At 41.0% G+C, this 25532-nt stretch overlaps 2 protein-coding genes across 3 annotated transcripts in view; both read left to right on the top strand.

The window, feature by feature from the left end:
• On the top strand, positions 1-5021 carry LOC110965096 (dynein axonemal light chain 4). Its single transcript, XM_022214025.2, has 4 exons — positions 1-113; positions 617-696; positions 1640-1723; positions 3953-5021. The coding sequence occupies exons 2-4, from the start codon at positions 625-627 to the stop codon at positions 4115-4117; spliced, it is 321 nt and encodes a 106-aa protein (XP_022069717.1). The 5' UTR covers positions 1-113; positions 617-624; the 3' UTR covers positions 4118-5021.
• An 11762-nt stretch (positions 5022-16783) lies between these two features.
• The window catches only part of LOC110965097 (extracellular serine/threonine protein kinase FAM20C-like), a 35255-nt gene continuing 26506 nt past the window's right edge, over positions 16784-25532 (top strand). For both annotated transcript variants that reach the window (XM_051946109.1, XM_022214026.2), the window contains exons 1-8: positions 16784-16981; positions 17305-17826; positions 19772-19947; positions 23594-23672; positions 23861-23953; positions 24135-24250; positions 24418-24598; positions 24821-24930. In XM_051946109.1, the coding sequence (XP_051802069.1) occupies positions 17309-17826; positions 19772-19947; positions 23594-23672; positions 23861-23953; positions 24135-24250; positions 24418-24598; positions 24821-24930 (1273 nt within the window). In that variant the 5' untranslated portion in view covers positions 16784-16981; positions 17305-17308. The remainder of the gene's footprint in view (positions 16982-17304; positions 17827-19771; positions 19948-23593; positions 23673-23860; positions 23954-24134; positions 24251-24417; positions 24599-24820; positions 24931-25532) is intronic.

Raw genomic sequence — 25532 nt, 5'->3', positions numbered from 1 at the left:
AGCTCCGCTGTGGTGGGCGGGGACTTGTTACACGGATATCTCTTGTTTAAAATGTCTCCTTAACAACCGAACTGGGAGTCAAACAGCAGAAGTTTTCGCTGGACAAACGCTTCGTAAGTAACACACTTCTGCGTAACTCTGCGTGTATTGACTGTCGAGTACACACTGTAACTCTTAATATCGCAATGCTGGATTCAAATAAGTTGACTTTGGGGTACAAAACATCAACCGGTAGCATCAGCTGTTTGCTGTAAAAACAAGCTAAGCTAATTAGCCAGCAAGTGAAACATGGCTCACTGGTTACTGTCACTGACCTGATGAAGACCGGACGCGTTTACAAACTAACCGCTATGTCTGATATCTGTCGACACTGTTTGCACGATGAACTATCTAATCTGGTGTGAATTACGACGAGGTGCTTGCTGTAGCTAGCTAGTAGTGGCTAAGTGATGCTAGCAACCTCGTCCCTGCACGGGTCATGTTACAGCGGTGTTAGCTACAGATGTGCTCTTGCTCCGCAGAATTGCATTGTCCGTCCTCCCGATAAACATTCATCTCGTGCACTTTCCAAGCCCGGGGCTCAATATTTTAACGTCTACAAAATGTTGCTCTGCAGGAGTCGGGATGGCTGGGACTGGCGAGGGAAAGAAGGAAGAGGCCGACTACAAGAGACTGCACAGCTTCCCCCTCATCAGGGTAGGTCAGAAGTGTATCTGGGTGCAGGAAGGCAACGTCCTGAGTGTGTTGGGAGCAGCTCGTTGTGCAATGAGAACATCAGCATGACGTGCTGCGCATTATAGGCTCCTGAGGTTTACTGGACATAGGTGTAGTGCATGAGCAGGTACTGGATGTTAATCAAAATTTAAGTTCCTTCAAGTTGCCCTTAAGTGCATAAAATGCACCTCCAAAAATGTTTCATCAACTTTATGGAACTGTTAGCCTCTTGAAAAATGTAAGAAACCTTCCTGATGGCACAAACCTGAAACTGTTAGTCACTATGAAGCATGTACAGTTCACATCCAAACTCAAAAAGAGGCATCTCTGAAGTGGAGCAAACATTAGGTATTAGATTGGCAAACAATAGCAGGTGCTTACTAAGCAAAGTTGCACCGTATTCTGTGACTGTGAAATGAACCTGACTGCTAGCACATTTGTCAGTGTTGTAGTTATTGTTTCTGCTGTCTCACATTTGGTCAGATATTCTGACTAACTGACTGACATTTGGCCAGCTTACTGACAAAGAAAAGACCTAGCCTGCATGCCGTTTGTCTGTCTGTTTTTAGAGACAGCAACAGTTTACGACAAAGTGAGAAGCTAGCTATCTGAGGAGGAGATGCAGCATTGTTTGAATATGGCAATAAAGCTCCACTGAAGATATGTAGCATTGCACTTGTTCAGATGAAAACTGTTTGAGGTAAAGTAGTAGGAATTATGTGACAAATAATAATAAAATACTAGCAAGAAACATGTTTTGTTTTTTTACTTGTACAACCTGTCTGCTTACTATGTGTGTATGATGTCAAGTGATGCAAACTGTATTACTTTAACACTTGTGCAATTGTTTGTTTTTGTCTGTATCATACATGCATTTGTAAAAGAAACAGAAAAATGCAGCGTCTCACACCTTGTTTGTCTTCAGCACACAGACATGCCAGAGGAAATGAGAGTGGAGACAATGGAGTTGTGTGTTACAGCTTGTGAAAAGTTTGCCACCAACAATGAGGTATGTATATTGTGCTGTCAGTCTTTGATATTTAACAGCCAGATTGGTCAGAAAATAAGATTTGCCTTCTGTGACTTTGTAAAGACCAATTCATATTTTCTGAGTCTCTGCATCTGAAATAGATCGTGTGATTTCCAAATCCATCCCTATAAACAGAGTGACTGCTTATGATCCAAGAAAACTAATGAGAGATTTTCTGTCATCTACACCTTTAGAATTCCTAATTGAAATTGTTGTAACTTGAATAACCACTGCCAGGCTTTGGAAGTGCTTCGATTTGTGGCTACATGCAGAAATCTTGTGCTGTATGTCGTGCCCACTGTTCTCAGCACACCTCCTGGAATAGTCACTGACATGGTGCTACCACCTAGCTGCTGCTGTATCCTATAAGAAGTACAAAGTCACAGTCAGTCTTTCAGAAACATCCACGGGAACGCTGTGTGTTTTTCTGTGTTTGATGAAACGGGCAGTGCATTTATACAGGAAGAGAAACTTCTCATTCAGATTGAAATGACAGACTAATGACTGAGGTGTCCTTTCACTGGGAACCACAAAGTGCGCTCTGGTTCTTACTGGCTAGTTGTTGAAGTGCCATGTGTTTTTGAAAACGTCACCGCTTTGATAGCAGGGTTTTGTGGTGTGCCCTTCTTGTGATAATAGTTCAGGTATTCTTCCTGTGCTAGCAGGTTGTTTTAATTATTCCACTGTTGATGTGTTTTTTTAAACATCCGTGGAAGTGTCGTATTTGTCTTCTGACTACCAGTCTTTTAAGAATCAGTTTTCTACAGTGTAGAACTCGAGTGTTTGCATTTTAAAAGTCACTTTTTTATAATGTTTCAGAAATACAAGTATTTATTGGAGCACCACTGCCTCCAATTTTATATTCTGTGAATTCACTTTGTTAAATATAACAGGCTATATTATACAGGTTGTTAATAATACAAGGAAAAAGAATCCTCCTATAGAATATGTTTGTATTTGTATCCCTAAACTCTGGTGCAGTGTTGAGAAGGTTTAGGGGAGCGATTCTCGTTCACATATTGACATTGATTTGGTCTGTGTACAACCGAGCGCTGGGGTCCTTCCTCTGGCCTCTCATTCTCTTTTTAAAAACACACATTCACACACAAACACACATGAAAATAAAACTGTCTATCAACAGGAAGCATTCACGCTTCCTCTTGAGCTTTCATCCATGTGTGTGTACTGTAGTATGAACAGAACCACGTGCACATCCACCGTCTGTCTTCTGAGTCTGTATCAGTCGGCACACAGGCATATGGACATAATGAATTGGCCTTAAGGGAATGAAATCCCAGCATTGTTATAAAGTACTGTATTGTGTTTATTGACTGGTGAAACCTCAACCACCGTATACTGAACACCTCTAAAACCAAGGAAATGCTGATTGACCTCAGGAGGAAGAAGTCCACACTGAAACCAGTCACCATTCTTGGCATGGAGGTGGAGGTTGTCTCCAGCTGTGGGTACCTGGGAGTGCAGCTGGATGATAAGCGGGACCAGATAAAGCAGACTTTACTTCCTGTGAAGGTTAAGGTCTTTTAACATCAGCAGGCCTCTTCTATGTACATTTTACCAGACGGTGGTGGTCAGTGCTTTATTCTTTGGGGTTGTGTGTTGAGGGGCGGGGGCTCACTTCAGAGACAGAAACTAGATGAATAAGCTGATCAAGAAAGCGAGCTCCACAACTGGTGTGGAGCTGGAATCAATCCAACATTTGGTTGGGGTGAGAATCATTGGGAAACTGAACTCTGTAATGAGCAATGCTTCTCAAGCACGACACAGTCTGGAGGTGTTTCATCAGTGGAACCTTCAGCCATAGATTAATTCCCCCTCAGTGCAGGTCTGAGCGCAGCAGGAAGTCCTTCCTACCAGCTGCAGTCAGGCTTTTGAATTAACATTAATATTTTAACTTATGATTTATGTGCTGTGCATCTGTTTTAACTTTTATCATTTTTTCTAACTTATGTACTATGTAGACGGTCATACTGATGACTATTAGTGTTGATGTTCTGTTGGGTTTGTGGGTTGTCTGCCTCGTAATATGCTGCTGAAACAAAGTCATTTCTTATGAAGAATCAATCAAGTATTATTCTGTTCTCTTCTGTCCTATTCTCTTCTAGGAGTTTGTTTAAATTTGCCTGAATTCTTACACTAGCTTCACAGTCTTGTTGCTTCATCTGTTTTTGTTCGTGCTCTATTTCCCAGAGTGCAGCAAAGATGATCAAGGAGTCCATGGACAAGAAGTTCGGCAGCTCGTGGCACGTGGTGATTGGTGAAGGTTTCGGCTTTGAGGTCACACATGAAGTGAAGAATCTGCTGTACATGTTCTTTGGAGGGAGCTTGGCTGTGTGTGTGTGGAAATGCTCGTAGCACCTCCTCGCTGTCCCTCCTCGCCTTCGACGTGGTCACTGGGCTGGGATCGAACACCAGCTACCAGCCAGATGCTGGGTACCTTCGCTCTTGGGGCAGGCTAGTTTGTCCACGCTACCAGCCGCTGCGGCAGATAATGGAGTTCTCGTCCAGTTTATAAATGTAGTTGGCAGGGAACACAGTTGAAAGGGAATTTTGAGTGCGATAGTCAATTTGGCTGGTAGGCGTAAAAATTGCATCTTGCCTTGTCTGTCACTGTCCTCCTCCTCTTTGTTTCTAACTCTACATCTATCTCTGAAGCCCCGTCCATCAACAACGTCCTGAACATTTGTGAGCGTGCATGTGCAAGGAAGTTCAACTTTTACAAAAATTACAGCCAGCCAGGGTCTCCAAAGTCCTTTCTCCTCATTCCTCTTCAGGGAGTGCGTGTGTGTGTGAGTGAGTTTATATGTTTGTGTGTGCTGGACACACACTGTTTTTTGAAATGACATCACGCTGTCACCTCCCTCAGCACTCTGAGCAGAACTTGTGCAACACTAAGCCGTCCATGCCATCAGTAACTTTTCACGTGTGTCTTTCTTGCTCCAACCGCACTAGTCTTTCAATAAAATTTGTAATATTTTTTATGTGTACATATTTTGATGCGACTTGAAAAACTTCTTTTTAAAGACCTGAGTCATCTTCTTACAACTCTACGCTCAGAGTCTGCTGAGCAAAGCAACACTGAACCCGATCCACCTTTTCTCCTTGTAAAGGTGTTTGTAATAATCCTTATTGCACCGCTGGGTGATAATAGCAATGTGATTGTTTCATGTTGATGCCAGTTTTAATGATCCAGTGCAATGGACCATTATGTGTGAACTGACCTGATTGTACAATAAACAGAAATGTGGTGAAATAGGAACTTCAATTTTTCTTCCTTTAGTCCTCATAATGCTTGTTTGTGGCTGGAAGTTTACACTTAGAGGTATGATTACATTTCAGGCAGGACATTTTAGCTCAAATTTATAAGTAAATGCAGCTTCTGTAAACCCAGAAGGAAACAGTTGAGGTAGAGGGGATTTGTGGGAAGTTGAGAGCAAATTAAGATGGGTAGAAGGGTGTGTTTTGTTCCTGAAAATAGTCATGTAATTACACAGAGGACTGTCACTGCACACAGCTTTGCCAAGAGTCAGATCACACATTTGTCTCATGTTATCAATAAAACTGAATTTGAATGTCTGGGTTTAAAAAATAAAGTATGTTTTTTCACACAGGGATAGCTGTGGAGCTGCAGCAGTTTCTACTCAGCCCTTTGAAATACACAGAGGAGGAGACTAACATAGAAGTTTCCAAAAATACCCAACACGGGTTTATGTTTGTAAGGAAAAACAGAAAAAGTAAATGGAGTGTTGGGGACTTGTCAGAATGAAGGATGATGACTGAATGAGACAGGTTTTCCCTGAGAAAGTTCTGTTGAAAAGACGCCGCAGTTTAAATGTTATTTTCCTCTAAAAGGAATTTGTGTATTTTGGGAAAATAGCTTTTGAGAAAGTTTGCAAAACTGTCACTTTTGCTTAGGGGTCCTTGTAGAGCTTCTTATTGAAACTAACATGTATACTCCACTTTTCTGTTGTGTGGTTTCAGAGAGGGATGCATCAGTAAAACTAAATCTGAGTGAAATATAATCCTGATACACCACAATACAGAGCTGCTACAATTAAGCAGAAAATCTAAAACAATTTATGGAACAGTGGAAAGACTTCAAGAATATTTGCTCACACCTAAATGCATTCATACTGTGAATGGAAGCATTTTTATCTGCGTTTGTATATTAATTGATAAGAGTAACCATAAATAACCCCCTTAATGCCTAAACTCGTCTTATTTCCAGCATTAAACTTGAAAGGAAAGTAGTAGACTCACTACAGCATCAGCAATAGCTAAATGAATGTTATTATTTCATGTAATTTTCAGAATAACATGTGGTGGTGTCCTTTAAGCAAATCTGCAACTAATTCATAGAAAAAATACTCTCAATTTTGGAGAAAACATGCAGAAACGGTACGCTAACACCGCCTCGTCTCAGCTCTGCAGTTTTAAGGAGCCGAAAGAAAGAAGTGGCACGTGTCTGCCTCACAGAATCGGCTGTAATGTGATGTAATGAAGTGTCTGTTTGCAAAGTGCAGAGGGCAACGAGGCCCAGCAGTGGAGGGAGGGCCGGGGATGCCATACTGACAGATTAGCAGAATCTGGCAACTTCTGCCACAGCGTTTGTGTAATCAAAACAACACGACCTCGCATCGGGTCAGCCTGCACCGCTGTCTGACAAATACAACAGCTCCTGCTAGTCCGTCCTCTCACCATGTCTCTTGTTCACACATTTGTCTTCAATATCTCTAATATGTCATTCTCACTCTAATCAGGAAATAGTGTGCTGCCAGTGTCTGTTTGTCTCCTAAGGGTTTAGTAACAAACTGAATTATTCAAGTAAGTGATAAGGTTCTCTGTTACATGTTGTGTTTATTAGTCACACAGGCGTAAGTAATATGCATGATAATATTGTTCTGCGTCTCGTTTTGCTGCCTCTAACGTCTCTGCAGAGACCTCGCCCAGTGTCTCTCGTTTCCTCAAATTGAGTTTGAGCCTTGCTGCAAAATATTAGCCTCCCGCCGCCTGAAGGATCTGTCTTTTACACTGGGTTAGTTAGAAACAGCGTTTTGTCGTGCTGTTGTGGCAAAGCAAACATCTGGATTGGTCTCTAAAGGTCATTACTGGGGGATCAATCTGGTGTTTATAGCTTCAACAGCGGAGGTGGAAACTTGTGCTTCGCTTCAGTAATTCCACTGAAAGCTGCTTTTTCTGTCTATTTCACTACATTTCAGAGGGAAGTTCTGCAAATTAGTAGGTTAGAATTAACCATCCCCAGCTGCAGCATGAAAATATACACAATTATGATATATCATGTGTTTAGAACTCTTCAATGAACAGTTCTGCATTACTGATACTTTTTTGAACTTTAGGTGTGTGTTTAAAGCAAAAAATGGTGCTTTTCTTAAGATTTTTCATAGGAGTATTTCTGCACAATACTATTTCTACTTTTTCCTCTAAAGTAAACTCTTTTACTCCCTCCACCGCTGTTAAACAGTCAGTCATAACCTCCTCTGCTTATGAACGCCCCATAAAAACAGTTGACTACTTACACTGGGCTCCAAGCGCCAGAGCTGCTAATCCGTGTCTGCTCTTGTTATTTCCTTGTAACGTCCCTCTTTATAGAATATCTGCGCGAATGTAGTCTAAAAAATGCAAGCAAACACAGAGTTCACTGCTCAGAATCACAAGTTAGGGTTTGCTTTAGCTTTGTTGAGAAGAACCAGGTTCCCTTTCTTATTATAAAAACAGTACTACCTGCTCAGGGAAATCCAATTATATTGAAACATATATTCATTAAATTCCTCCAGTTGGAACAGCCTGCATTGTCATCACTTTCTCTGTGCATTACCGTGGTAACATTAACACCTTGGATACCTGCTGCTGCTGCTTCTGTGGAATTCTTTGCACTGAAGTAAAATGTTGAATATATATGGAAGCAAAAGCTGACAGCATGATGAAACGTGCACTAGATAAAACTTGTAATTGATGTGATTTGATTCATTTACAAGATGCAGGTTTATGGTGCAATTTTGAAAGGGTTGACTATTATGCAAATTATTTTGTTTTTATAAATCCTAGACAGTATGTAGAATATAGACACAGCCTCAAGGTCTGAAAAAAATGAAGCAGAAGCACCTTAAACCTGCATTCTTTCGACTCCCCTGGATGCAAAAAGAAATCGGATTGTATTGAAGCGGGTGAGGAAATGATCCTGTTTCTCACTAGAGCCGGGTTCTGCTCGAGGTTTCTTCCCTGTTAAAAGGGTGTTTTCCTTGCCACTGTCGCCTTTGGGCTTGCTCTGGGGGTCAGGCATATGGGTTCTGTAAAGCGTCTTGAGACAATTTGACTGTAATTGACGCTATATAAATAAAATTGAATTGAACTGAATTGAAATAGATCTTCTACCTCAGTGATTGCAATTGTCTCATTTAGAATAAAATGGCCAATAAAGCGAGGTTTTCTCACTGAAACGATTAACAGGCCGTACTGTGTGACTTCATAATGTTAGTACACAAACCGAGACGTGATATTACTGAATACTTTGTGCAGTCTACTTCACAGGAACTTACTCGGCGATCAGAATGTGCTTTATGTCTGTCTCTGAAAACAATGAACATGATTTATCAGAATAATCAGTCAACGGTTGTCATTGCTTTTGAAAGCTTGCTCAGTTAGCCTGATACTTCTGATGTTCTAGTGTATACAGCACTGACAGATTCGGCCCTGTTTTTGTGACTGGGCTTTTAAATTAGGCAGGTTGTGTCTCTGCAGAAGCACCAATTAAAACATGTGGTGTAAATCAAGACAACGTACGAGATTATTAAAAAATAAACTTGAATCAGTTTTCTTAGGAATGTTCCTCTCAACAACGTGAATCCTTTTGCATTCTTCTATCACCATCACACTGCAAAAACTCAAAATCTTACCAAGTCTGTTTGTCTTATTTTTAGTCAAAATGTCTCATCCCACTAGCTTAGCCGTGCTAGACCCAGGTCTGAAGACGCAAGGGTCTAGGAACTCTCGACAGGAAGGGAGGCGGGCTAAAGGTTGTCTTTCAAATCACTCTGCAGAAATTGGGTAGGTATACAACCAATCAGCGCAACGAATAGGCTGACGTAGTTCCTAGAGCGCCGGAAATCAGAGGATGCGGGAGTTCGGTGAAGCCTTATTTATACAGTCAATGGGTGAAGCTCAAGTATATTACAGACATGTTAACAGAAAGATTATTCAGAGTCGGTGCTAATGGAGCTCAACGACTGTTGTCGGTTTTGTTGTCGACCCTGGCAGAGAATTAAATTAGTTGCCGTGGGTTGTCTAGCGCGGCTAGGCTAGTTGTTTCCGGTTGTTTCTGTCAGAATCGTCGCGCCTCTGTCGTCACTTAGTTACGCCCGCCTTCTGACTCTACACTTCATGGTGATTCGTCGGCCAGTTTTAGGAGCATCCAACCTCGAGGCTTACCGAGGGTAACTAGACTGACCCTGGCAGAGAATTAAATTCGTTGCCGTGGGTTGTCTATCGCGGCTAGGCTATCATCCCACTTGATTTAAGATAAATTCACTGAAAAAGTGACATTTCAGCAAGATGGAGGGACTTGTTTTAAGACAATGCATCTTAAATATCTTATTAAGTCAAAAAATCTTGAAATTATCTTGTTTTGAGTTGTATCTTACTCAAAATAAGTTTAATACATCTTAAATTAGGAGGTTACATGAAAGCAAAAATCCATTTTTGAGTGAAAAACTGCTTTTATTTTTTTAAAATGGTAAATGGTTGTATTTATATAGCACTTTTAACGATAGGTCACATTCACCCATTCACACACTGATGGCAGAAGCTGCCATGCAAGGCGCTAACCACGACCCATCAGGAACAATTAGGGGTTTGGTGTCTTGCTCAGGGACACCTCGACGGGCCGAGGATCGAATCGGCAACCTTCCAGTTACAAGACGGCCACTCTACCCACTGAGCCGCCACCCTTTTTTAGCACGTCTGGCTTATTTTAAGACCTAAGCTTGACAATTTTGTTAAAATATGGCTTAAAATAAGTTTTCCCAGCTAATTTTAACATCTCAGTATTGTAAATATCACCTTATTTCAAGAAATCTTACCAAGCCATTTTTCACTTGTTCTGTTTGCAGATTTTTTCGCTAATTTCAAGGTAAAAGGGCCTTGAAATAAGTTTCCTTTTCTTGTTTCGAGAGGGGCATTTTTTCCAGTGTAAACATCGAGGTTTAATGACTGAGATGGATTTGACAGGGATACATCTGGATTAGCTTGGACTGCTGCCAGGACAATACACTGATAGCTTTCAGTCGGATTTACCTGACTGGCCTACTTCATGTGGAGGAGTTTGGACATTGTGCAATTATCGTAACAACGCTGTGATTAATCCGGTGGGTCTTGTGTAAATAAACATGGTTCCACCCTTTGATGCACCTCATTCATTATTCACTTCAGACACTCTTTATATATCTCCTCCTTCTCCTTGTGTCTCTTCGGCTTCGTTAAATATTCATACAAAGAGGCACAGAGTCACACTGAAGACTGCTAGTTTGCTTTGTTTCACCAGCGAAGTGCTTTCCCCAGCGCCGGGGAAGAAAACTCATTATCCTGCAAGAGGCTCTTTGGAGCTCTTGTTGTAGTTCACAGGGAACATGGTAAATGACATGCACACATGTTTGTGATGTCATCCAAATGATCTGTCTGGTAGGATGTTAGTGGTCTCTTGGTGTCTTTAACAATATTGCTTGTTGAGTCTAATTTCACGATACCAAATTTAGAAATGCCCACATTTGACTTTATGAAGCCGAACAACTATTCTGTTCGACAATGGCTGTTGTTATGAAGGAGAAATATGCATTGAATAAGATTTTTTGGCTGTGTGATTGCAGTGGGGAAACCTGCCAAATCAGTTCCATGTTTACTAAGTCAGTACCTGAGATCTGAGTGTTTTTGTGGATGAGATTTTCTTCATTTGAGCCTGAATGAGCGGTACTCTGCAAGATCAGCAAATTATTTACCAAGTGGGATCTCTGGTGGATATATTTTTCTTTAGATGACTTGCAATGCTATCAACTTTGGCCTACCAACAATCCACCTGTTAGAGTAGCAGCAGCAGACAGCTAGCTCCGTTAGCTTCCATCTACTTACCCTCACCTGCTGGCCTTCAACCATCGGCCTTGCCTGCTATAGCCTCATGATAACGGCCAGTGTTGCACATTTCATGTCCACAAGAGTCAAGCAATGCAAATTTAAGCATTTCTCCAAGTCTGCCAGAGTCTGAGACCTTCTGTGGACGTCGGTGTGCAACTAAAATGTTGTGTCCGACAATGCAGTTTGCATGGTAAGTATGCTGAAAGAGTAACTCAGGCCTGCTGTACAGAATGGAGTGGTAAAGCGAGACCAGCATGTATGTATTCTGCACATGCACACTACTGCCAACCTTGCATGCTACTGTCCTTGCAGAGCGTTTTTGAGCAGCACATGGATATTTACGGAATTGAGGCGATGATGAAATTTACACTGAGCAGACCCGACAACACTGGCGTAAAAACAACAACTATAGGTCCATAGCTGATCGTGTATGCATCCCCAACGTAGTTTCATCACTCAGTTGTCTATTTATGCATTCTGTAAACGTGGTTCAACACCCACTTCTTGATTTTCCTTCTTTTTAGCTCTTCAGAAGCTAAATGATCCATAATGTTCATCAGCTAACCGTTTTGTCTGCCTCGCTATTGTAGTATAACTGTGTGCACATTCACTGTTTGGTTTCAAAGTATGCATCAGCTGGCACACAGAGATGTGAGTATTTGATAATAGTCAGGGGATCATTTATGTGCAGGAAAACCTCTGTGCTGCAGCATTCAGTTGTACTTCTCTTCTTCATTTTCTTATGAATAAATCAGCCTTGCTGCTGGTGGCAGTGCATTAGCTACCACTGAGGATACTGATGTCATGTATTTTCTTCTGGGAACTTTGGAGCCGAGAGTGCAGTTTACATTTAAAAATTTAAAGTAAGCTTAAAATTACTACATATAATGGATTTCTAAAGTCATATTCTGTGTTCTTTCTCGACCTAGCGCCATAATGTTTTTTTTTCTTTCTTTCTTTCTTTAGGATGCCACAAAAGAAAGTCAGATTTAAAAAAAGGAAAATAACAGTAAACTGGAGCACACCAGAACAGCATGACTGTAACCAGCATGAGTGGAAACTTCAGGACATACAGCTGTGTTTTAAAAATAATGACATCTAAATTATAATAAAACTTTCAACATTTTTTTTTCAAAGTAGGTCTCCCCAAGAGTTATCTGCAGTTGTGTGGCTGGTTGTTAGGATGGCAACTGTCAAAGCTTTCATCTAGTTACAGCGACAGGCAGCAGAAAATCTATTTTTATTTGCATGGAACTACTAATAATTAGTCCTCTAACTGTTGATGTTGAATGTCAGACAGTTTTGCACCATCACACTGCATCCTCACTCGATACACCCCTATGTGTTGTAAAAGCTCAGTGCTGTATCTTAGCAACCTCCTTACCACCTGTGACAATGGGAGTGTGTGTGTGTGTGTGTGTGTGTGTGTGTGTGTGTGTGTGTGTGTGTGTGTGTGTGTGTGTGTGTGTGTGTGTGTGTGTGTGTGTGTGTGTGTGTGTGTGGCGAGAAGCAAAAAGTAAAAAAGAGAAGGTTGAAAATACAGTGACTGACATCTCACAGAATGCAATAGCTGATACTGAAAATGAGACTTAGCTATGGGGTTTTTGAAAGTTCAAGGACTGGAAATTCACAGATTTCAACTGTGGTTCAAAGACAGAAAGTTAAAGGGTAGAAGAGTGAAAGAAGAGTGTGACAGGCAGCCGGCAGTTAGAGATGGGGGATGACAGAGGACAGCAGAAGAGAGCAGGAGGGATGAATCTTTCATCTGAACAGCGCTAGTGGGCTTTTTTTTATTGAAAAATGAGAAACACAATCCAATATTAATATGAGTGTGTGGGTGTATATGTGTGTGTGTGTGTGTGTGTGTGTGTGTGTGTGTGTGTGTGTGTGTGTGTGTGTGTGTGTGTGTGTGTGTGTGTGTGTGAGGCATCTCATGTTTTGACCATCCTTCGATGCGGCTGTGCATTTCATTAGTTCATCACTAGACTAAAATAAAAGGGAACCATGAGTTTTGGGAAAAAGGATGAGGGCGGTGAAATGAAATGACAGTAAGCAGATGGAGGGGAAGAAAGATGAGTGGTGTCTCTGGATGTGTGAATCAAAGTAAAACAGCTTGTTTGTAATATAGCAATGAAGGGCAGCGAGAGTGCATCACACAAAAAGTAAGTTGCTTAGCAAAAAAGAAAAAGGCCCAGAGGGCTTGTATATAGGCTGAAGTAAGAAAAACAAATCTAAATGTTGAAGGGAAAGATGTGGAAGTGACAACTGTGATGCTATCTGCAACCTGTCTTCTGACTGATTTCTGTCATTGCCTTGAAAACTTTCTGCTTGAAGTGAATTTTTATCTCAAAAAGAGAAGAAAATACAAATTGCATCTTGATATTGGCTCAGGGGGTCATGAAATGTGATGCACAATTTAATTCTAGATGGAGCTGGCAACCTTGAAAACCATATTAAATAAACCAGTTTCACAAGCTGCAAGGCTGAACATGGATGCTTCCACAAATACACAAACAGGGAGGCCAAAGGGTTCAAGCACACACTAGTTTTAAATTAAACAAGTAACACTTCCATGATCTGCATAATTGAAACCATAGCAACAGAGAAAAAGATCGATTTTTTTCTTGGACCAAGAAGATGTAACTGGGTGGACTTTAGTATTTTTATAGTTTCCTGCCTCACAGACACAGTTTACAGTGTGTGTGTGTGCATGCATGGACATCTGAGTGTCGGTCAGGGCTGTTAAAGTATTCTGTTTTATGAGTTACGGCATGTTAACATCCATGCACGAGCATTTCACCTTTGGAATGACGAAGTAGCAGAATTCTGTTTTTCAGTGATAAAGTTCAATATATTTGGTAGTTTAGCCTGGATTCATGGGGCTCACATTGTGAATGAGTGGTTCGGGGAGCATGAGACGTCATTCTCACACATGGATTGACCTCCACAGAGTCCAGACCTCAGCCCCACTGAGAATCTTTGATGTTCTGGAGAAGACTTTGCACAGCAGTCCGACTCTCCCATCATCACTATAAGATCGTGGTGAAAAATTAATGCATCTCTGGACAGAAATAAATGCTGTGACACTGTAGAAGCTTATTGAAATGACACAGTGAATGAACGCCATACTAAAAGCTAAAGACAGCCCAACAAAATATTAGTGTGAATTTGTTTTTGGCCAGGCTGTGCAATTCAACAAAGCAAAATGTGTTCAACAGCAACCACTTTGACCTGAAATAGTAGTTAGACAAGTGTAATGAAAGCCCTGGACCCTAACAGAAGAGAATCTCCAATAATGTGTTTATTTGCTGCTTTTGGTCAAAATGGCTGCGGTGAAAAAGGTCTACTGCATGCTGAAATTTGGCACACAGAGGATCAGTCCTAACTTCTGCTGAGACACAATGCAAGCTGAAATTTAGACTCTGTCTGTGTGAGCTGAGTGTGTCTTTACTTGAGTGAAAAATTTGTCTCGTTATCTCAGGGATTTGTGAATCTAGTAAAGATGAGAGAAAAAGCAGAGAGACTAGATGAGAATAAGAGAAAGAAGTGGAGCTCCTGGTGGGCTCTGGGATCAGTCGGTGTGTGTGCTGAACACGGATAACACACACTTGCAAACACTGCACACACACATTTTTCCAATTTATCTCACGGCTGTATCTGTACAGTTGATACTTCAGCTGTTTGGGCCGATTAGTTCAGTGGTCAAATTATGCAAAATTAAACTTTACTCTGAATGCACAGTAATGGCATTTATTTCCATCTAGTGACATTATTAGGGGAAAAAATATTAACTTCTCCAATACTTTAGTTCATGAAAATACCTTCCCATCAACTTTTGCTGTACTTTAATTTCACATCTAATTTGCCACACTAGTGTGGCAACTTTCCAATACCTGAACTACTATTTTGTATGCCAGAAAAAGATTTACAATGTCCCTGTATAATGCAATTTGCCTAAAATACCAGCATGTCCCACTACATTTTATTGCATTTTGCAGTATGCAAGTCGGCCTGCTTTTCTGGCCAATTTTCAGCGCAGCAGAAGATATCATCTCATTTTACTCTACAGATCTGAGCAAGATGGTCACAGCTTAAGGTACCAAATGTCATACACGCTTCATGTAACAGTCTTTGTAAGGGCATCTGCAGTATGAAACAACAGGGAAAAGACTTCAAAAGCAGCCCCTGGATGCTGATGTTAGCATCTCCTTGCTCTCTTGAGTTCTCTACATGACACCCAAGTGTATAACATAACCCAACATACCCCTGCTACAAACCTGTTTGTGATATCTATCTGGCAAGTAAAAGCCCTGTTTAATTGCGAAAATGTTCCTTTAAAACTAAGAATAAACTTCCCGTGACACACTTCGGCTGCTAAAATAGTCCCGATCCTTTGTGTCTTCTGTTTTCATCGAAGTAATCAGCGAGACACTTAAGAAAGAATTATTCTTTTAGAAAATATGCACCACAAAAAATTAAATTCTTCCGGTCTCCAGCAACTTTCAATCCCGCTGAGGTTTTTACAATGTTCTTTTGTCTTCCTTCATTTGCATTGAACTCATGCTGTTATCCAAAAAGTCCATGCTCTATGAATAATAATAAATGAACATAACCACCTGTGAGAATACAGGAAAAGATTCTAACTGTCCAATCCACTCCGTTTAGCTCATATAGACAAGCCCAACTGTCATTTTCTTGTCATCTGTATAGATACAGTCACATGGGTATGACACATGCATTTTTTAAGTGTCTCATATCATTCCCTCACATTAGTCACGTGGATTGCTCTGTGTGAACACACACACACACACACACACAGACTTTAAAGAGCCATACTTCACAGAAACGGCGTATCCTGCGGGACTCTGCACGAGGCCTGAGGTGCCTGAATCAAAGTCTCAGCGCAAACACACACACAGAATGTGAAACATCTGTCTCGCCCACTGCCTGGTGAAGAAGCCTGCTTCGATGATGCCTCTAACAGAAGATATGAAGCTAATTTACCGCCTATATGTGTATAGTATATTTACACAGTCGTTTCCAAATAACACACGCCTTAATGCTTCTGCTCTGCCTCCATTTTTATGCCTCTTGCACAAAATATTCATACAAAATTGTTTTTAAGCCAAAATTAGAGTGTTTAGGTGGCCTAAATGAGGTTTTTAATCAGCATGTGTGTGAAATCAGCCTGGTTCAAGCCCTTATTCTTCAAGCATGGCAAAAATAACAGCTAATTCACTAGTCGTGGTAAAGCGTTTTGCAGAATGAATCACCGTGTTGTCGCATCACCTGACACCTCAACTCTGATGAGCTCTTTGTTTGTCCTTGTCTTTTAGAAAAACATGTATCTGTTCATGAGTAACTGCATTTTTTGACATTTTAGTGCCTAAGAGATTCTTCATCTCTATATTGTTATCTGAGGAGCAGCAGATCTGAAAGCTTCAGCAGCACAGAAGTGATTTCCTGCCCACAGAGGAGAGCGCCAACTCTGTTTGGAAAGTGTTGAAATGAAGGACAGAGGTCATTCTGCAGCAGCAAGCACATAACCTTGCTTTATTCATAAAATAAAAAATCTGATTTTGTATTGATTTACCCTGCACTGCACCTTTAAAGTAATGTTTTAAAATTCAAAAGTACCACTGAAAAGATAAGTATCTTTTTTCATCCCACAGTGTGAAGTGCAGCTTCTTGGTTTGTGAAGTTTGGTAGGTGGTGACCTCTGTGGGTAAATGGTCTAATTGCCATACACTACGTGCACACACACACACACAAATTAATTTTTATATTCATTTTTTCCCTCTACTTACTCTCGTAGGAGGACCAAAGATGAGTCAGATATCAGAAGACAAATGCAGTGTGAAAAAATGAGGTCTCGCTTTGAAGAGACGAGTAAACACATTGATCTGTGTCACTTTAACCTGGCACCACTCCCTACCTGAGCCTGGGAGCAAGTAGAGAAAATGACAAACAGCAGAGTAAAGGCTGCCTGGATGCAGAATAGAGCCTCTTCTTCATTCTTTTGGGAAAAACACCAACAAGATCCCAGAGGTGTCAGGAAGCACTAAAAAGGAAGAAAGTGTAAGTCATTTTCTGCTTGCTTTGTCTGTTTCTGTATAAAGCGGTTTGTACAGTGACTAATGACTAATGCAATGCAAGGTCACATAAGAAGCAGATCTGCTATGAGTGCATTGACACTGACTATTTGATAACAGTGTAAAAAGCTTCCTCAGAGCCTTTTTCTTCAGTGTTACCTATGATTTGCCGGATGCTGTTACTTTGATTTTTATATTGCTCAATACAATCCTCCGGATACATTTCTTAAAATCTTCTTCAGAACATTTTTCATTTTCTTTTCCTCACTTCATGCCTTCACTTCTGACCTTCTCTTGCTTTCCTATCAGGAGGATGATACGGTGTATGCGGCGTCGCTCCAGGACAATCTGTCTGTCCTTGGCCTTCATCACCATTTCCCTCCACCTCCTCCTGGCGCTCACCTCGCTTTCCATTTACCACCAGCCCTGTGACCCCCCACCGCCTCCCAGGACAGACATCCTGAGAGTCCTGGCACGCACCAACTACACTTCTGTGGGGGTCAGTGGAGGTCCAGCTGAGCCACCAACTGATACTTTACAAAGACATTTTTCCAACAAAGATGCCAAAGGGAGTGCCAAAGGTCAGGTACAAACACTTTCAGACAAAGGCTGGTCAGTGAAAGGAGGTGAAAACGCCTTAATCAATTTGGCAGGCGGCGTGGGCCATCATGATTCCAACCAAGCTGAACCTTTGGAGTCTGACTTGTCAAAGCTGGAGGCGCTGTTTGACCATCCGCTTTACAACATACCCAGTCCTGCTGTCCCTGAGGAGGACTGGCTGCTGAAAGTGAAACCAAAGGTGAAGGCGAGTGAGAAGAGCTCACAGATGTGGTCAGTATGATGCAGTTAATGTGCAAAACATTGTGTGCGTGTATTTATTCTTTGACAACATCACTACTTATTCTCACTAACAAAAATACCCTCCTAAAAAGCACTTTGCTCAAGCAGACTAATCAATTAAATATACATTTATACCCAGGAGGGCTAATATATGGAATGTTGCACTGCGAATGACAATAAGCGCAAAATATTTTAGGTAAAATAAAGGTTTACAATAAAGCTAGACTGAAAAAAAAGCTATAAGTTGAAAAAATTACTGGCACCTGTATTGTGCAGTTAATGCTGCCCTTTGTCTGTTTGTATAATTTCTCTTAAAAGCTCGTACAGAACAAGACTCTCACCAGATGGATCAGACGGCAGGGAGCAGACGCAATCTCCTGCTAAGAATGATTTATACATGTGACAGTGTTGCTGCAGTATGTAGGTTCTTCAAAAGGCTAAACAAAACCAAACAAATGGGCTACAGCCTTTGCAAATCCAACATCGGAGTCCTGCTGAGGTGGCTTTGTATTTTTAATGGGATCGTTCCAAATGAATTCACCTCCATAACGTGGTTACTATAACGGATGCAAGAGGAAAAAAAAGACATTTAATTAAACTTAAAGTGTAAGTGTGTTTACTTTGTGTATAGGTGAGTGCACCATCTGCATATTAATCTATTGAGTCACAGGTGCAAGGTGTTCAGGTGCCAGAATGAATTTAGTCAGATGTTCCCTCTAGAGACCAAAAGAGAGGCCGACCTTGTTTGAAAATATCTTCTCTGTTCATCACCTGTTCAAATTAAGCCAATATTTGTCATTATTCCTACAGGATTTCCAGTGTCTCATTATCACTCTGCATCCTGTCGTTGTAGCTGGACGGACTCATAACCTCTTTCAGTCATTTAACCAGCATTCTCTGCAACAGCCACCAGGGGGCGACTCCTCTGGTTACAAAAAACACCCTGAAAAACAGTCAGACTGCACAGACGTCTAAGAGAAAATGACTATACTCCTTACTTGATTTGTTACCTCAGTAAATATCTTTCCAAAGAGTTTATGGTCTCAATCATTAGTTTAAAGTCTCCTTTAATACACAATGGACATTTGGACATTATCATCATCATTTGAGTAAAATAGACAAAAAAAGACCGAGCATTGTTAGTGTGGGTCTGCCTGGTGATGAACAGGCCACTACTGTGCTGTGTTGTATTATGTTGTGTTCAGAATTCCTCAGACAGATCCAAAAAACAAAACAAAACTGCCAACAACAGACGGGTACACCCCTCACTTGTAAAATGGTAGTCCACAAAACCACGAGTGGCATCATGGCTGCACTAGCCATCATTCTATACAGTCTATGGTTGCACCTAACAGTCTTTTTATTCCTGTTAAATCTGTCTTTTTTTTGTTACAATAATTGTCATGTGCTCAATAAAATGGCGTATAACAGGGTAAAAAAAACCCATCAACACCTAGAAGGCCTTAAAATGTTGTCTTAAAATGTCTTTTTCTGACATATTACCAACTATTCTGACAATTAGTTAGCAACAACGCAGGATTTTTTGTCTATTTCTGTCCAACTCTAGTGCAAATATTTCTGACATCTAATAATTCAGAGGGAATCACATCATGCTGTCTTGCTCTCTTCTCTTATTTTCCTCTTCTTAGGTTCCTCTCAGTCACACTCTTTTTCTTTCTTTCTTTCTTTCTTTCTTTCTTTCTTTCTTTCTTTCTTTCTTTCTTTCTTTCTTTCTTTCTTTCTTTCTTTCTTTCAGGAAGGAAACAGAGCAGGTTATGCAATAATCACATTGTTAGCAGTTTTATCACTGACTTCACCACCATCAGTGTGTTTGTGTGTTTATGAGTGAGCAAGAGTCTTACTGTAAGATGGTTTGTTGAAGGTAGAAAAGCACTGTATAGGTGCAGTTACTTTAACAAATCCAGTTCTTGTGCAGGGTGAGTGCAAGCCAGGAAGCCTACGAGGATGTCCAGTGGAGCAGCGACAGTAACAGCCACCCACCGTGGCTGAGATTCCACCTGAACATCTCCCGCTGGCAGCTCTACCTCCATCGTGACCCCAACATGGAGCCTCTGACCCAGCAGCTTGCCACGAACCGCATCGTCAGTGCAGGTGTGACACACAGCTTCTGAGATGTGCTTTCATCTGAGGGATATGCATACATATGTCTTTGTGCTCTGTTTTCTTTTGGTATTCATTTAACTGCTAGACTCCAGCACAGTATGGTAAAAGCAGAACACCAACCCAGACGCTGCTCCACACACTCATGTTGATTCACAGATGAGGTGTCAGACGAGATATTTCTCGAGCACAAGACAGCAGCTTTTGATTCAGCTAAATAAATGTATGCATTAAGGACTTCTCTCGGATTGCACAATAATTACAGCGTGACTTGAAAAGAAATGGATCTAAGGAAACCAACATTGAAATTACCACTAAACATCTGGTAGTGAAGGCGAGGAGGCTACAGAAACGGTGAAGGCGGAATAAAGGGGAGGGTTGTTGTGACTGTGTGACACCTGAGGTTTAAGGCGAGACTTTCAAATGCAGATTTACTTTGAAGTTCTGCTGAAATGAAAGATACTCTGAAGCTTTGAGGGACCATCGAGGGCTCAGCAAGGGATGGACAGGAGTACATAAGCCACCGGCCATGAAGCAAAATTCTCATTGTCAATCAATCATGTGAGGCTCTTTGCATTTTAACTTTTTCACTTTGTACTCTCAGTAAGGTCAGGAGGGCGTTGTAAGCTGGCCCACATAGCGGAGAATTGGGCTTTAGCTAAAGTTAGGTGGCCTTTCGCTGCAGGACCTCAGGGAAGGAAGGAGGTGGGGTGAATGTTTACGGGGACGGCTCCCTGGTCAGCTTCAATTGCAATTTTAACTTGAGCGTGCCAAGACAACAACAAATAGCAGATACTGGACATAAATATAGTCCTACAAAAGTATTTCAAAAAGTTCTACGCCTCATCAGACAACGTCACAGGAGAGAGGTTGTTCTTGCATTATTTTTTAACGTCGTCGCCTTTAACATCAATGCACTCAGTCCACCGATGTTTAAGCTTCATTATTCCTTTGCGAAAGAAGGTCACATCTTGAGGCTCCAACCGCTTCTCAAGTAGGATGGATGACTTCATCGTCAATCTGAAAATGGCAACAATGCATGTGAGATTTCCGTTTGGGAAACAGAGAGAAATCTGTTTCATGGGGCAACAGTTCAAAGCCACACTTGGCTGCCTCTGTCTCCTGTGCTATGTGGACGGGCGCATTGTCCTGGAGCAACAGTATGCCATTTATTTTAGTTTCCCTCTCACTGACTGATTTTCAAGTGAAATGATGCCAAACATTTAAATTTTTGCGGGCCATGGGAGGCACAATCTTGAAGCATTCTTTCACCAAGAAAACATGTTATTATCAGACCAGCTTCAGTACCTGAGTTGCAAGCTCATTAGTTTTCTTTAAAGTTTGCTATTATTTTCCAATAAGACATTGTTCATACCAGACCAGTCCAGCTGTGGTAGAAAAACCTTGACTGTCTTGAATTGCAGGAGGATGGATTTCATTGACTGCATTCAACTAAGAGGAACAATGTGCTATTTTACCTTCGAAAAGATAACAACCCTATTTTTTTCTCAATGTGTAGTAAACATGGAGGCATACGACTGATTTTTTTATTCAGCCTTAGTTTGAAAGCACAAGGCCTCATGCTCCATTAGTGCAGATCCTTTTTTTTTTGCAAAATCCACATAATTATATTTAAAAAACACATTTTTTAAATATAATTATATTTTCCAGTGTGTCTAATGACCAATAAAATATGAGAAAAGACAGCCCCCTCTTTCTTTACTTTCTCCAGTGGTCAAAAGGAGTGTGTCTGAATAAGATGTTCAGGTTTGCAGTTGTGCTGTGAAGTTGTAAAGAATAACTTCAGCACTCACCACATTTGTCAGGACGCGGTCATCTGTAGGTGATTCTGTTGCAGTTTTTATTTAAAAGGTGTCTTTGCATTATACACACCAGATACTGACACAGTGTTAATATATAATACACTTTGTTGCCATTAAATAAACTCTATGGGTTTTCTGTGGTGGGGATGAGCTTCACTGACAAACATGATTTGTGATTTTCTCTAAAATATTGACAGTGTGCTAGTTTTTGCCATTCATTTCTGTTTTTCTGTATCTTCCTCATCATGGATTATGCCTAAAATTAGGCTATTATTGATGTATGATTCATGCATGAGGGCGACTAATCACTAATTCACTTTAATAATAATATCAGCATTCATGCTGTTCTTGCCATCACCACCAGTGCGTGGCTGCGCAGTATCATAAACTTAACTCCCTTTAACTCACAGAACAGAAAAGAAAAACAGAAGAACAAACCTGACCCTCAGTGGTGCTGAAAGCAGGCAGCAGCAGCTTCTGTTAATCTGTTTTCTATATGATAACAAACAAGAACTAAAGTGACATTTTCAGCATGTACATTACTGCGATTAAATTTGATTTAAAAGATGTTAACAGATACTGATATTGCAAGGTGAGGAGAAAGCTGCATGCTGTGTGGTGTAAACAGCAGGCTCATATCAAAAGTTTACATTTCATAACTGCTGCAAGTTCTGCAGAGTCTGTCCTGCTGTGGATCAGATTTTAGTCCAAATGTGTGAAGTTGAACTAAGAGGTTTTTAGTCATGAGGCATGTTCTTTCTCCTGCTTTGTTCCGACAAGGACGGCACTGCCCTCTTCCAGAGAGATACATGGGCAGCAGTGGCTCATTTACATTTTCTAACAGATCTTAAACTAGGGGTTATAAAGACATGGTAGAATCTGTGCATGATTTTGAGTTGAAACTTGACAAGACTTGCTAAAATTTACTTGCTAAAATTAGATATTATATGGGACCTTTAAGATCCCAGTATCTCTTTAATCACTTACATACACAGCTTTGAAATAAAAAAAAGAAAACTACATGAGGATTTAAAGGTAATCTTCGATGTTTACCATGTTGTAAATTCAGTACATCATATAGATTTAAACATTAGAACAAGAGATAAGGACAATAACGACACGTGCAGAAAAGGAGAGTTTGTGGTTCGATGTTTTTAAACTCAGATCGACAAATATAATGAAAAACATTAGATCATGAAAAACATCCACCCATCCTCTATGCACCACTTTATCCTCATTAGGGTCGCAGGGGGTGCTGGAGCCTACATGAAAAACATATATAGGTAAAATAAAATAGTGTTGAGGATGTATTGAAATAATGTGTTAAAAAGTGTAAATTAGTGTGATATCCCGACTAATGTAAAGGAGAAATCTGTGTCACATGTTGTGCCTAATGCTGCTGATAAATACAGTGTCTTGTGAAGGCTGTGTAGCACTAACGGGAATTAATTCAAATGATGCAATGTCCCAGCAAACATAGCAAAAGCCCTGTGTGTGTGTGTGTGTGTGTGTGTGTGTGTGTGTGTGTGTGTGTGTGTGTGTGAGAGAGAGAGAGAGAGAGAGAGAAACACTGAGTGTATGTGGAGTCTATAAGAGTCTATGAAAGGGACACACTGAACTGTGCCATATCTCAATGATGACGCACATATTCTCTGTTGTGATGTGTGTGTGTGTGTGTGTGTGTGTGTGTGTGTGTGTGTGTGTGTGTGTGTGTGTGTGTCTGTCCCATTAATAGCCACTGTGTTTGGTCACAGCGTGGCATGTTCTGTGTGTGTGCTTTGTTGCCGTGGTAACGCTCCCGTACTGTTTTCCAGTGCAGAAGTCTGGCGGGACGCAGCTCAAGCTGGTGATGTCATTCCCCAACTATGGACAAGCCATGTTCAAACCCATGAAGTAAGTCGCAAATGGCAAAACCACCACGCTGATCATGTTACAGAGGGGGTATAAAGTATAGAACGACTTCTTTAATTTCCTCTCCAGTAAGTACATAACTGAGAAATAGTGTGGCAAATAACTACCAGACAGAAAGGTGTCTAATGTTTCATAATCTCAAATAATTCTTGGCTTGGACTTCTTCTCAGGCAGGACAGAGATGAAGAGACCAACTACAACCTCTACTACTTTTCTGACTTTGAGAGACACAATGCAGAAATCGCAGCTTTTCACCTGGACAGGTACCAGGTCCAATTTCTTTGTCAAAGACTCTACAGCATTGCACTGCCACAGTAACGAAGAGGAACGATCAGATAATGAATGCATGTTATGTAACATCATGTTATATATTCTTTTTTGTTGTCATTCATCTTTGCACTTGATTCTGTCCCCATTTCGTACTTTGGTTCACTCTCCCTGCAGGATTTTGGGCTACAGGAGAGTCCCTCCTGTGGCTGGGAGGTTGGTTGATGTGGTCAAAGAGATCAAAGACATCACGACCGACCGCAAGCTGGCCCGAACCTTTTTCACCTCCCCTGGTACCACTCACATAAATATTCATGCTTAAAATGACCTTGTATATCTAATCACGCATCCTTGAATATTATTCCTCTTCATCTCAAAACCTCTCTCCTGCCTTTGTCATTTTTTTTAATCCTTGACTTACCTCTGCTCTCCTTCTCTGTGCTCCTGTGGCTCCCCCTAGTGGGGAACGTGTGCTTCTACGGCCAGTGCTCCTACTACTGCTCAACAGAGCATGCTGTGTGCGGCCGCCCCCGGCACCTGGAGGCCTCCTTGGCTGTCATGCTGCCAGATCTGTCCCTGGCCGCCCGCAGGACCTGGAGATCCCCATGGAGACGCTCCTACAGCCGCAGCAAGCTGGCAAAGTTAGTGGATGAAGGCGCTTTAGTCATCGAGGAGCCAGTGTGTTGGATGATAACAAATGATTCAACATAACCCCACTGTGTCTGCAGAATAAGGCCTATTACACTTAATTTAAGTTTCCACTGGAGACCATGTTTCCATTTTCCCCCCCTATGGCTACAGATGTACTTCACTTTAATGCTAATATATGGCTGGATTTAAGAGGACGTGAATGTTTGTTTCAGATGGGAGACAGAACCTGACTACTGTTCGACAGTGAAAAAGACCCCGCCGTACGACAAAGGCACCAGACTGGTGGACTTCATGGATATGGTCATACTGGACTTCTTGATGGGTATGCTGAATATATGTTATGTGACAGACAGTAAATATTCTTGAACCTTTAAATGAGTGCACAGTAGGTCATCGAGAGTTGATGGCGTTGTTGTAGTCATCTGGGCACACAGCAGAAGAGTTTCCCTCCTGAAACATTTTTTGATGGTTTAGTGGTAACAGACATTTTGACATGTCATGGCATGGAAAACACTGTATTCCTGGTTTGTGAGTGTGGCACAGTAAAAATCAATCAGTCATTTTCACAATAACTGTCTTAATGAGTTACCTTGATGAATGCTGAGTCAGAGACAACTTGATCACACACCTTTTAATGATATCAATGTGTTTTAAGGCATGACTGGATTACATTCATGGAAAAACTTCTATGTAAAATGTAACTTTGATACACAGAAATGAGTATGTAGGGATTTCATCAATGACTGGAGAGGTGCTTTAATATTTTAGTGCCACCTGTGTTTTTTTTTTTTGCTAATGCTTTGACAAAGACGGGATGAAAGCCTTTGTCTCAGCAGACATTTTGCGTAGAAAAAGCACACAGGTTGTACTGATAACATTAATAATGACTCAGTTCTGCTCTTTAATTAATTTGATCAGTCTTAT

The sequence above is a fragment of the Acanthochromis polyacanthus genome, chromosome 3, assembly GCF_021347895.1.
Source record: "Acanthochromis polyacanthus isolate Apoly-LR-REF ecotype Palm Island chromosome 3, KAUST_Apoly_ChrSc, whole genome shotgun sequence".
Taxonomy (NCBI): domain Eukaryota; kingdom Metazoa; phylum Chordata; class Actinopteri; family Pomacentridae; genus Acanthochromis; species Acanthochromis polyacanthus.
This window is presented reverse-complemented; position numbering and strand designations above follow the sequence as displayed.

Coding starts and splice junctions, on each gene's coding strand:
- LOC110965096 (XM_022214025.2), top strand. CDS start 625: ATGGCTGGGACTGGCGAGGGAAAGAAGGAAGAGGCCGACTACAAGAGA. Junction 697..1,639: donor ACAGCTTCCCCCTCATCAGG/GTAGGTCAGAAG, acceptor GTTTGTCTTCAG/CACACAGACATGCCAGAGGA. Junction 1,724..3,952: donor AGTTTGCCACCAACAATGAG/GTATGTATATTG, acceptor TCTATTTCCCAG/AGTGCAGCAAAGATGATCAA.